The 13,737-nt window shown below is 42.9% G+C and overlaps 1 protein-coding gene across 1 annotated transcript in view; it reads left to right on the top strand.

Annotated features, from left to right (window-relative positions):
- LOC147672520 (cAMP and cAMP-inhibited cGMP 3',5'-cyclic phosphodiesterase 10A-like) overlaps positions 1-13,737 on the top strand; it is a 909,783-nt gene that overhangs the window by 59,323 nt on the left and 836,723 nt on the right. Inside the window, exon 3 of the mRNA XM_086947973.1 lies at positions 955-1,075. Coding sequence (XP_086804099.1) covers positions 955-1,075 — 121 coding nt within the window. The remainder of the gene's footprint in view (positions 1-954; positions 1,076-13,737) is intronic.

Raw genomic sequence — 13,737 nt, 5'->3', positions numbered from 1 at the left:
ATTAGGACAGAATCAGGAAAACATACAGTTGTAAAGTACATGGATATGGGACTATATAGACATCCCTTAGCATTGTACATAACTTTACCGATGACACATTCTTGAAAGAAGTCTTTTGCTCCGATTAAGGGCTGGATCCATCAGATATCTGTTAAACTTTCCCTTGGGGCACCACCTAAGTTCGAAGAAAATAAGCTGCCCCTGTAATGGGCTAAGTAACCAAAATGACTTACATTTTTTCTTTTCATGCAATTATTATTTGAAATATGCCAAATGGCTTTTAATTCCCTTTTTTTAAAAACTTAGACTAATCACTTTGGATGAATCCTATCAGCTGTTGTTTTCACTGGACAATGTGGAGATAATTTGGCGCACTTGCACTTTCTTAAAAATTGCAGTTCGTGCTCGAAAGATGATGGAAAATGTTTAAATTTGAATTATCAGCGTTTGATTGTAAATACTATTATTATTGTTATGGATTGTAATGTATTGAATTGAATTGACTAAGGATCATATATAATGTTTTTTCTTTGATTTTCAAAATTGTATACTTGTTCAGAAGCCATTCTGGTGATGACAAATTTAAGATTTGAAATCCTCGGTTTCTGGTTATTTAATTTGGAAAACATAAATAAACAAAAATGTAGCATTTTCCCATATACTTGCTGTCTGAAGGTAAACAAATGCCACACTCGATATTGCTTCCTCCTGCAGGCGAAGAGACAGTTTCTCCTTTCCAGTGTGCTCCTTCTTGTCATTCTACTTGGCTGGATCAGCATAAATTGTTCTTGCCTAATTGGCGTGATGTGCCTATAGACTAGTAAAGTATCAGGTGTACTCGATGCATTCGTCTCGTCTTTTACGCTTACGCCATGTAGCTAGGTTATGTTCTGTTTGTACATACGGATGTAAAATTAAGTTTTAATCTATATTTTCCCCCTTTTTCCTCAGCAGTACCAGGATACAAATATGCAAGGCGTGGTGTATGAACTAAACTGTTACATCGAGCAGAGGTTAGATGCTGGTGGAGACAACAAACTTCTCCTCTATGAGCTGGGCGACATCATAAAAACAGGTGAGGAAGGGTTGTTCAGTGCAAGGATCAACAATACTTTTCTTCTTTGGGGTAAGAGTGCTGCTTTGATTTATTCTAACTTTGGTTTATCCCGCCTGTTAACAGCCAACACATGAATTAAGCAATCTGTTTTGACCACGATGGGGTCAGTCCTTTCTCAAACCTCTGGCTTTGTCATTAAAATAGAAGCCATCTTGCATTTGTTAGATCTGCATGGCTGGATTGTATTAGCCGATATGCTCAAATTTGAATACATCTCCCTTGATGTGCTTTGTATAAATAGCTTGATGGCAACAAATACATTGCTATTAAGCTAATATCCATTAGATATCAGGTTCTCTACTGCCTCAAACTATCACCAGACCAGAAGTATGTTATGTATATGCTTACATTTCTGTTAATAGATAACCAGAAACTTAAGCAGATGAATATTTTAAGTGCCTACATTTCAGCATTTCAAATAGATAAATAGTAAATGAAACAGCTATAGATCAACGCGAAATACAATAATGCAGGTGCTCACTCTGGACATTGTAATATCCCTGAAATCCTCTACTTCATACATAGAAAATGCATTTTTGTATTCAGCGGTGGTAATTATATATATGCTCACGTCATGAGCCAACTGTGAAATAAATCTCTTAGCACTCTTGCCCAGCGTGTCGAGTGCCTGTGATTTCACTCTAACAAAACCATAGAAATTCAGCAGTTATAGTTACCTGAGCTAACTATAACTTACGCCCTGCAGTGCACCGCTTATGCGCTCACATATTACATCACTCATGACATCTGAAATGACCCAACTGATGACATAATTAATGACATTAAGGGAGTGGGTTTTCTAAGAATGTGAGTCTTAAACGTTTATACTAAGCTACTACTAAAGGTTTTATTTGTAAACTAGATGTACTACTACTGAGTGATACTACTTTTAACATATAATATGTGATGTCTGTGTTTGCCTGTGTGTGAGAGGCTATATGGGTGTGTGAGTGGCGGTATAAGTGATTGTGTGAGTAGCTGTGTGGGTGAGTGCGTGGCTGTATTGATGACTTTGCTGGTGTGTTAGTGGCTGTGTGGGTGGGTGTGTGAGTGACTGCATGGGTGAGTGAGTGGGTATCTGAATGGCTGTGTGAGTGAGTGACTGGGTGTGGTAGTGTGCTGTATGAGTGAGTGGTTCTTTGAGTGGGAGTTTGGTTAAATGAGGTGATCTTTGAGTGGCTGTATTGGAGCGTATGTATCTGTGATCTGTGTGGGTCGTGGATCCACCACATCCTTCTATATGCAATTGGAAATTTCTTTTAATATCTACACAGCTATTGAACGGATTTACACCAGCTCACAAAAGGCACTTTCCCGAACCAACATATACCATCCTGTCAAATTTAGTGTAATTACGTTCAGTAGTTCGGGCTGTAGCTGTTTAAATTTCCTATGGAAATGAACATGGGAAGTACATGTTTTGGGAGCCCCCCCTTTTTTTTGTAAACCCCTGCTTGATGGGACACACTGAAACTTTAAAAACAGCAGCTGAAGTGAGTGGCAAACTAGTTTTGAAACTTTTATGAGGATTCATTAAACAACGCCCAAATTATTGGCAAATGAAAAAATGCTTTCCTATGGAAACTAGGACCTAACTATAACTATCTTCTGGCAACCGCCAGTAGGTAATCAGTGGCAGTAGCCAGTTATAGTTTAATTTCTCAGATTTTTGCCTGCTAATTTCTTTTCCACTGTTTAACAAATCTTCCAAATCTATTCCTTTTTCTACGTTGGCGGATGATGTAAAGTTTCATGGCGATTCATTAAGTGGTTGCAAAGTAATAGGGGGTTCCAAAATGCGTTTTTCCACCAATACAGTTTTCCACAGACTTTGTACTAGGCCATAGCAGTAAAATTGCTGGATGGACTTTAATGAGAATTGGCGGTGTTCTAGATTGTGATGTGTAAATGATCCTTTTTTGGTAATAGATGCAATTTAAAGTAGTTTTAAATTTATAAAGCACTAAAACGTAGTGATAAATTGGGCAGCAGCATTTGCAGTAATGTCATGGTATACCACTGTACTTGCTGATAACAAAGGTAAGTAAAGTATTTTTATTATTAAATATATTGTTTTTTAAAGTCAGCGGAATACCGAGAGACTACTTAGAAATTACAACAGAAAATGAGAGGGGGGAGATAGAGGTTAAAGCTAGGTCAACCCTCCTAAATAAATACTGAACCTGAAACCCAAAGTGTCGGGTAAAGAACCTAGCCGAAGAACAAGGCTAGTGTTTCCAATCAGTATGAGTCGGAACAACTAATCTGGAAAGAAAGAAATGTCTTTCTTGAGTCCCCTCACTCACCAGGGTTTCCCCATGGTGACATGCTTCATCATAGCGGCCATCTCGGCTCTCTGTGAACGGAGGCGTGCTGCGACTTGCGATATTTACGTATGAGCACTTTAGTGGAAGACTATGTGTAGTGCAAAAGTGTAGTGGAGTGGACTTAAGTAAGTTAAAAATACCTTGCTAGTGAGCGAAATATTTTATTGTTGCTCCTAGTTTGGTATGTCTAAAACTGGGGTAAGATACAAGAAGACCTAGCTATAATGGGTTAAGACTCCTTAGTATACAGAAACATGTTTCGAGCATTCCCCATAGCTCTTCATCAGGACCACACTGGGACCAGCCCTGTGTTTACCACTCCTAATCCGCCTAAGTTAGGCAATCAAGAAAATAAAGAAAAACGCTGCAACTATAAAGCATGCGTCAATACATACATACGATCAAGACTTTGTCACGTAGTATCTGTGAGAAAAAACAAAACAAAGTTAGGGGAAGAAGGCCCCCCTCCGAGTGGGTGGGAATACAACATATACCAATGCGCTTCCACACTCAATAATGCTCCTCTATGGTGCGTGCTCAATTCCAGTACTGAGCGTGATTCTTTGCCTGTGTAGGACAATAGAGACATACTGGAATGTATTGCGCCGCTAGTGAATAACCAAAGGTTAAAAAGACATAGAAGACACACACCTTGTGACTTTAAAAACACACACATGTAACACATTGCCGGTATGGCGATCACAATTACATACTTAGAAGGTAGAAATAATGTGCTCCATGGACTAAGGGGGTCGAGGGATCTCGTAATCCTAAATCTGAGGAATAAGGAAAAACGGGGAAGAATGCCTCATTAGTTTTCCTCCTGTTCCAAAGTGTACCGATCGGATCTGAGGTACGCTTGGTCTACCAGCCTGTGGAAAGAAAAGACTTACTTAGCGTGAGAGCGCCTCGCGGAAAATACCTTGTTGGTTCCCCTCCAGACCGCATATTAGCATGTCTGCGGGCGGGACTGACTATATACTTCCTGTATCCGCCCCATCACTGTGGTTACTGACTAGACCGAGGTTGTTTTCAAAATGGCCGCCGCTTTTGGCTCATTTAACAGCCATTTTGGGGGAATACGTGGGAATTGCGGTGTACTTCTTCTGTAATGAGAGCACTCGAACCACGAGTGAATGTAAATGAAGGGTTAATAAAGGTTAGGGACTCTTGATGGTGAATCATGAGGAATACTGAAAAAATCTGGAAGAAAGCTGTAATTAAAAACGAAGCTGATTAGTTCTAGTTGTTTTACATAAATTATAAAGTATATGGTTGCCAAATCTAAAGCGGTAGTATAGATGTTGTTCATTAAGCAAAACGTTGTGAAGGGATTGCTCTTGATGGTATTGTTTATGGTGAATATGGAACCCCACAACCTAGTGGTAACCTGGTAATAATGTGTTGTCCACAGGAGGGGTGATTCAGAAAAAATCTGTTTGGAGAACACGTTAAGGATCTAGTATAGTGCGGTGTCCTTTAGAAAAACTGTCTCCAAGGGATATATATCATCATGCAGGCTCTGGTTGTCTGAAAGTAATTTGAACACCCATCGTTGTTCTTTTTCAAGTAATTTTCTCTCTATGTTCTCCCGGCACTTGATGTGTTCAAGTACTACCAACCTCATATCATTGGGGTTGTGTTGTTTTTCTAGGAAATGGGTGGTCATTCTCGTGGTCGCTCGTTTACACCTCATGTTGCTACAGTGTTCCACTAAAAACAACACAGACATGTTGTATTCCCGCAAAACATTTTCTTGAGACGCTATTCCTATAGCATGCACACAGCGTCTACTTTGTGAACCCTCACTGTTGTGCAAAACATCAAACACTTCTAATATTCACTTTTTTTTTTTATACTCATGACCATGCTCATGTACTATGGGAAGCAGCAGGAAACTAACTTCTACAAAGCTATAATTGCAACAGAAAAAATATTTTGCTGAGGATCAAACAAGTATCTTTCACCTTTTTCACTATGTAGACCATGTCTTGTGATGGTCGGGTGGAGAAAACAGCACAAAATGACAAAACACATCAAGAAGAGGAAGCTTGGCTATACATAATGAGAGAAGAGAGTTTCAAGCTGGCAGGTAGTATGGAAAATCCTTGTAAATATACATGGCGTTAAGGGTGGCCTCTTTGAACATATGTGGACTGAATAACGGAGGGAAAAGGCAGACGGCTGCAGCTATGCTAAGGACGTTAAGGCTGGACGTGGTATGTCTCCAAGAGACTCATTTTATGGGGAAGGATAAATTCATGCTGGAACAGATGGGGTATGATGTTCTTGCTCATACAAATCAGGATAGTAGGACAAGAGGAGTAGCTATCCTAGCTAAAAAATATTTCACTCATACAAAGCTATTGAAATTCCCCCGTTATAGTTAGTTCAGCTAACTATAACACGCGCGCCTGCAATGCACTGCTGATGACATCACATATTACTTCACTCATGACGTGGTCAGTGACATCACTCATGACATCATCCAGTGAATGTGTGTCTTTATGAAAAATAAAAGAAAAAAGTACAGAACTATTGTTCCCTTCAAAGGTCAAATAAGGAAACATTAGTCTGGGGCGTCTTCTCTAATAAAGACTATCAGTTTATTTTCACAGACTAGCTAATAAAGAACTAGCAGTGTGCCCGCACAATTTTAAAACACAACACTTGTAAAACAAAGCTACCCACATCAAATTCCCCTTTTAGAGCAAAAACAGAACAAGCTAATGAAAACTGGAGAAGAGGAGAGAGCGATATACATATTTACCTATTTCTAATTCATAGCATTACCTATTTCTAATTCATAGGAGAGCTAGCGGAACGCTAGCTACCACCCCCATTTTTGACAGAAGGAAATCTGAACGTATTTCTCTTCAGTCAAAACCATCAACCCCCCCAGAGTGTAGCACTGGGCAGAAACAAAATTATAGGAGATACATAGCACTTTTGAGAGGGCTAGAAACACATGTACAAATGTCATTGCCATAAGATAATGTGTGTTCCTATTAATATCGAGAATTCATTCTCAGTATTTATCCATTGCAAAACACACAACCTCTGTTGAGACCTTCTAGGCACTATGCGCCATTCATTAGGGAAATGGTGGCAAAAGGGAAATCTATAAAGGAACAACCATGTAACAAAATGGACATACACTGCTAAAAGTGCTGTTTAAAAAATTTGAGGGCCAGAACAAATTCCCCACAGAGGAACCTGTACTTGTTATCAAAAATGAATTTGTCAAAACAATACAAAACAGAAACAAGCATACCAAAGCAGCAAGTATAGTGGCTGTGCCAAGCACAGAAAACATAGACAAATCCCAGCCACACATGCAAAGGAGCTGTGACACAGAACACAATGCCATGCATGCAGCTCAAAACCCAGTACGCATTTTGTGTCAGCCTTAAAGTCCATCAACATACCTACCACGCTGAACAGAACAAACAATGCACAATAAGCCAAAGAAAGCATAAAACTCACAATATTCACATGCGTATATCATAAAATAATACGCAATAATACCTATGCCAAACACAACAAGCATTTACAATGCAGCGGTTTCGCCTTTGACAAAGTTAGAGCTATTGGCATTGTAAATGACAAATTGTTTATTTATGTGTTGGTTTTGAAAACAGATAAATAAATGGCATTGTCATTTACAATGTCAATAGCTTAATCTTTCGCAAATGCGAGACCTATTGCATTTGCACCCACACACACACACACAGCCACACGCACACAGAGCCACACACACACACAGAGCCCCCATACACACACACACACACAGCCGCCTGCCGACTCCTCTCAGCCTGCCCGTCTCGTGCTGGGAGCTATCCTGTTTCAGTGATTACTTGCACGCCCAGATTTTGCACTCCTCGTCTGCAGTGCCATTTGTCCTCCTGGGGGAACTCTGTCAGAAATAACACCCTCTTTGCAGTTTGAGACGATCAGATAACGAGCCAAGAAAGAGAAAACACGACGATTTAGAACGTGCTTCATTTCAGTGTTTATTTTAAACGGATTGCCAAGCCGTTAATAAGCTTAAACTAGTTCAATTATACCGATAGGGGAGAGTTAGCATTTTCTTCCACTCAAACGAGGTTTTGTTATCGGACAGTTTGAATTGGCCTATTGCCGTTCGCTGCCTCATCTCTTCCTCCTCAGAAGGTTGCCGTGTATCTGGTAATCTTACCACGGGAAGTCTGTCCCTCCTTACCTGGATTAGCGTTTTTAAAGTGCACAAAATTCGAAAGCTATCTAAAATGTAGGGTCATGTTAAAGGTGAAAAGTCCAGGGTGACCCTGCAGAAAGCACACGTTTCCTACAGCAAGGCACTGCACAAACGGACCATCTGCCAAAGGATTGTTGTCTGCATAAAGATCTGTTAAGCACTGTTGAAGAAGCAGCCTCCATAAAGCTTACGGGCTCATTCCCACTATAGCTAATGCTGCTGCCACTGCGCCAGCACCCGGATTACCAGTCCTGGAGACATATCAGGAGGCTACGTGGATGCGGATACGTAGGTTCACGAAGCACTACAGCCTCGACAGTCAAGTACGTTGAGAGGAGCATTTTCTGCTGGACGTTTTGGCCTAAGCCTGTTCACAGACCCGCCACCTAGGGGCATACTGCTATTGTGTGTATTCACAAGGTGAGGAAAATGTGGTGCGAAGCATCTGAGGGAGCGGACAGCCTAAGAAACCAACTGCCATCAGCGCACGAGTGGCACTTGTATGCTGCTCTGCCCATCACTTCCAGAGCGGAATGCTGTTGGTGCATAGCTGCAAGAGGCAACCTACTGGTGTGCCGGAGTGCTGCTTTAAAGTTTACGGACCCATTCTGAGCTTGGGAAGTATTCATAAGATGAAGAATCTGCGGATAGAGTATCCACCATAAGATTGCAACCAAAAGCAAGTAACTTGTTTTTTTGTCTTTCTCATTAAGCACAGTTCATAGAAGATAGCCCAACACATACGCACCCCAGTAGGTGACATGAAAGAGGGGAGAGATGTAGAAGGAAGATGCTCTTGTTACCCTCTTACTTTTTGACCAAGTTTGTAAAAAGAAACCAGCAGTGAACGTGCGGGACAAGGGGGCAATAGGCTCCGGCACCGCTACACGCTTTTGCCGACTGGGAATGCGCATCGGCGCTTCAGTTTCTCCGTCAGGAATCTTACTTTTCAGAATCCCAAACAGTTCTTCTTGGCTGTGTACGTACAGTACGTAACAATTGCATTATTTATCAGCATAAACTATTGTTCTAAGCTCAGGATAGTTTCCAGTGGAACCATGGAGGAGACAAGAATGAGAAACAGCGGCGTAACGCGAAATTATGTCGCAGAATATTTCGCGGGTCCCCTGAGCCTCCCATATCTCGGTGATACCCATTGGCCTTGCGTCAAATTGGGGGAAGAGGGGGCCGAATGGCGGCCGCATCCCTGCCCAGCTGGGGCCTCCGTTACGCCCCCTTACGAGAAAGCAGATTTTCGGATACATTCGTGGCGTAAGGTCGAACGGTGCACTGCCTCCAAAGATGATGCGCCCATGACCCTTGATGTGTTAACCACAATGTCACCTGTGTGGTAACTTCCGGCGGATTGATACGAAGGCGCCGAGCCTAGGATGACCTTCCGCTGTCCGGGTCATTGTGGAGGCGGGTTCAGTCGTGGACGTTTGTGTGGTAGCACAGCCTACGGCATTCTGGCGACTGTAGCCTGGGGTCAAAGTGCGCTATTAACGACTGAAAACTGCGATTCTCAGACAGTGGGAGTGAGGAGAGAGGAGTGGAACGGCTAGAAAGAACACAATATTCGGTCATTATTTTATCGGCCTTTCATCAACAGGCAGCTCCATATAAAATATAAGGTACACACCTGAAAGCGCAGATTAAAGTCATCAGTGGGAAAAGCACAAAGCTGAGTTTTAATGCGATCATTAGAGGGTCACTGATTCTGTCTGGTGCATTCAGGAAGAGCAATGTGCATTTATAGTGCCAGAGAGTGACATCAAGCACCGTGCATATCGAAGTAGTTAAACATTTTTATTACAAGCTGCAGCAACCATGTCAACATGTAAGCTCTCGGAGACTGGTTAGTCTGAGTTTGGAACAACTGGGAAACGTTTTCTTCCCCCTGGTGATCTAAGGTGTAGGGTTGGGAAATGGTCTGTGTACCAAAGGACGCTTTGTTTTAACTGTCTGCTGTTAAAGGCCGGGAACTGTGTTTTGTTACTAATAACCATGTGGACTGAAATATATTTCACAGTTATGGTATCCACTGCTTTGGAACACCAGAAAAGTTTTTTTCCCAAAAGAGCTGCAATTTGTCAAAAAGTGAAGATTTCAGTATTCCCTTGAACTTGCTTCCTTGTATAAAACATGCAAGACATAACACATTCGTATGCCTAGCCAAGCCGGAGACATTTGCTTTGTAGTAAATAAGTAAAGCTATGCTCATAACAGAGCACTTACCTTTCAGGGCTGTCTTGAGCAGCTGTTGCGTGTCAGCGTCAAAGGACTGCATTTTATAATCTTCTTTGCCTGCGTCTCCCATGATTCGGTCACAATCATATGGTCCTGATGTGTGGGCAAGGTTAGCCGGTCTGAGGTAAACTAAAGGAAAATACGGATTATTAACCTCAGCCCGATACACCCAAAGTCTGTGCCTTAACGAAAACCAGGCGGTCACACTATGTGCTGTCTACTTCAAATCTGTAGCCTCCCCGTCAGTGCAATGCCCAGTAGAGGCTATACTCCAGAGTCTGTCTTATGCCTCTTTCTACTGTGAGCTACAGCTAATTGTTGGACCGACTGGCTCTTAAAGTGTGGACTCATCAGAAGCTACCATGCGGTTCACATCGTGAATGAGACTGAATTTAAGTGAATAAAAGAACTAAACAAACTCTCGACACAGGACTATTCTGCATGGGAAAGCTAAGGTTTGCTGACCAGCAAAAATCGCTTTCACAATGCACGTTACCGCTTATCACACGCCCTCTTAGGGGCTGTGCAGGCCCCTACCCGATTCATTGCCAAAACAAACGCACTAACGGGGGGATAACTTTAAAAAAATGTTGAAGATCGAGACGAATACACCTAATGCAGTTTTTACATTCAACAAGGCTAACGGTGATCACGGAGAGGGGTTTCCAGTGCACGTTCTTTAGATCAACATACCATGCCAACGAGTAACTTTTATACCATGGCAACTTTTCTGAAGTATCTGGGTTTAAATTGAAACGCACCCTGAAAGCGCACTGCATCATTATCAATGTATTCTTGAGTGAGCCCGTTAGAAAAAGGGGCGATCTGGGGCTAGCTCGTTTCAACGCCATAAAACAATATATTAAAAAATAAACTTAATACAAATATACGAAAAACTTACAAGTCTATAGATCTGTAAACAGGCATTATGTCATAGAGATGTCCTGTAGCGGGGCAGAGGTGACTTCTTATGGGAAATCCAAGGCAGGACATAACCGGGATAGCTGACACTCGGGCTGTCTTGGTTTTAATTGATCCCAAACGTTTACTCTCCAACGTGTTTTAGGTTTGCCATCTCATAACCCGAGCCAACGTATTCGCCCTCTTTAAACGCCCCTACTTTATCTCATGAAGCTAATCTGTCACCTTTTCTGAAGTGCCACGAATGTGTGGTGGTTTACCAGAGTCTTACCTAAAAAAAACAAGCACCGAGCTAGAGGCAGCGCGTACACGGGCGGGAGCCGGAGGCAGGCAAGAGAAACACAAACAACTTACCAAAGTCATAAAATTTCAGGGGCTCCGCTAGCGAGAGAGGCCATAAGGCGAGGAAGCACAGGCTGACTGCCAGGACAGACATCTTCAGCAGAGGTAGAGGCACACTGCACGACGGCGGCGCTGGGGCTGCGGAAGTGGAGCACGGCAGAAGGAAGGGTCATGTGACAGACACGGCATGGCCTGATGGAGAGGGAGGGGCGGAGTGCAGTCACATGACAGAGGGGACGGGCTGCCTCGGATGAGTCATCGCTGGGCACGAAACGTAACACACCGAACAAAGGATGTCATTTTCTTTTACTGGAGGTTTAAATGCACCTAATGGGCTTCAGATTAAGGAGCAGGTGTCTGGGGCTCCGGACTGGGGTCTGATCCCTGCCTCGGCTACGTACAAGGAGGAGCGGCCCACCCAGCACAGTCCCTAGACCGGGGAGGGCCCAGAGCGTCACATGGCCTGCTGCCCCTCACGCGGGGGGTTGAGTCAGTCCCAGTCACAGCATTTTTACTCGTTGTGCAATACACAGCGCCGTCGAGGAAAGTGGGAAGAAGGGACCATCATGGCAGCAGAGCTGGGCGCCTCGCTCCACTTCTTGGAGCCTTGGGTAGAATATCTCATATCACTTATTAGAAGTATTTATTTTATTGTATGCTGTTTTATATAGCGCGAACTTTACCCAAAGGGGTCAGAGCGCTTTACAAAAGAACCAGGTAAGTTAGCTAAGGTACAAAAGATACACTAAACCAGGGCACAAGTCCTAAACAAGTCAGGTCCCGGCCCGGGCCGCGCTGTGATTGGCTGACGTCACGGGGGTGTCCCGGGCCGGCAGCCAATCACAGCGCGGCCCGGGAATGACGTCACGGGGGTGTCCCGGGCCGGCAGCCAATCGCAGCGCGGCCCGGGACAAAGGGGCGGGGCTTAAAAAAAGCACCAGAAACGCCCCCGAATCGCGTTTTCGTGAGAAAGCGCGATTGACAGCCTCTGCCTCCCAATTGCTAGCCTCCATTTATGGAGCTAGCCAATTGGAAACAGAGGCTGTCCTAACCTCACTACTAAAGACAAAAGATTTCGACTGGGAGGGGCTTCGCCCCTCGCCAAAAGTCGAAACTTAAAAACCACAAAAGGGAAACACAATATTAGTTATTCAGAGGACTATATCCTTCTCATGCATGTCATGCATCATGCGGTGTGGTGTTAGTGCACATGTAATCCATCTTTAACACAAAGTTGCATCAATACTCACCATAACACAGAGATAATATTTCCCATTGCCCTGAAACGAAACGAATCAAACCACAAAAAAAAACAACACACAAAATATTGGACCAAAAAAAGCAACCACTTAGTAAAAATACCTTGTATAAATACTCACCTTAAACCCATTCCCAGAGCTCATTCACACCCTCACATCCTTTCAATGTAAAAAAAGAAACCTATTCGGTGTGTTGTCTTAGGCAGGACGAATCCCCAACGGCCAGCCAAAAGAACAAAACATGTAGCAGTATTGAAAATCACATGACTAAGTTATAATTACATCCATGCGCAAGACTTTTATTCTTCTTATTAAATATACCAAACCCTTGTTCTGCACAGACACCTTACTTCTGTATAAAATAACAGCTCTAAATGTGTCATGTTAACATTTTGACATTTGCACAAACACATTCTGCACCTCTACTCAGCGGGTGGGGCACTGGGCTGGACAAACCACATACAAAGACTTTTATACGAATCCAATATATACATGCATATAGACATTCCCACCAGACCATTCTTATGATGGACACAATCAATATTATATACCTACCCTCACATGATCAGTTCTCTCCACTAGGGATCCACTAGCAAAAACACTAATCAGTATGCCCATGAGAGACCCCCCCCTACTCAGTATTTATTCAAATAGAAAACCTGTATACCATGGCATGGACCAACACTGAAACAAAATATCTGGTAAATTCATTTTTCTCAAGACAATCCTTCTTTTTTCTTTTTGACTGGTCCAAATGGAGTAACCTGTGGAAAATTATTCATAATTTGTTCCTTATACTAAATCACATGTGTTCTGAACAACTCCTTCATACTTTAGTCTAAACCAGCATTTTGCACTAATAATTATGCAGACTCGCTCTAAATTCACAATTCACATGGCTCCAACTGTGTATCTCTGCCTGTCCGTGCCAATAGCTGGGCCTCCTAGCCCCCCCCCCCATAATCTTCTGTCTGTGCTCTGCGAACCCATTGGAATGCTGTTATCACACAAGGTCACCGCTGCTCTGCTCACATGCTCAATCTTTCTATTTAACCCTTACAGAACGGAATAGAATTCACACACTGTCATAGTAAACCTTCCCAGCACAGAGTCCCAAATTTATTTTCAAAGCCTTCCTTTGTCGTTCAGAAAATGCATCTCACACTTACCATCTTCCAAGAGCTAAGAATACTGGGCTGCTCACCAGCCTTCCTAGCCCCCCCTGGCATTCAGCACCAAGGCCAAATCTGCTTCGCAGTCTGTGCTCGACGCTCAGGCGCTGAC

The sequence above is a fragment of the Lissotriton vulgaris genome, unplaced genomic scaffold, assembly GCF_964263255.1.
Source record: "Lissotriton vulgaris unplaced genomic scaffold, aLisVul1.2 SCAFFOLD_490, whole genome shotgun sequence".
NCBI lineage: Eukaryota > Metazoa > Chordata > Amphibia > Caudata > Salamandridae > Lissotriton > Lissotriton vulgaris.
Note: the sequence above shows the minus strand (reverse complement) of the source record. Positions and strands in the feature narration are given on the sequence as shown.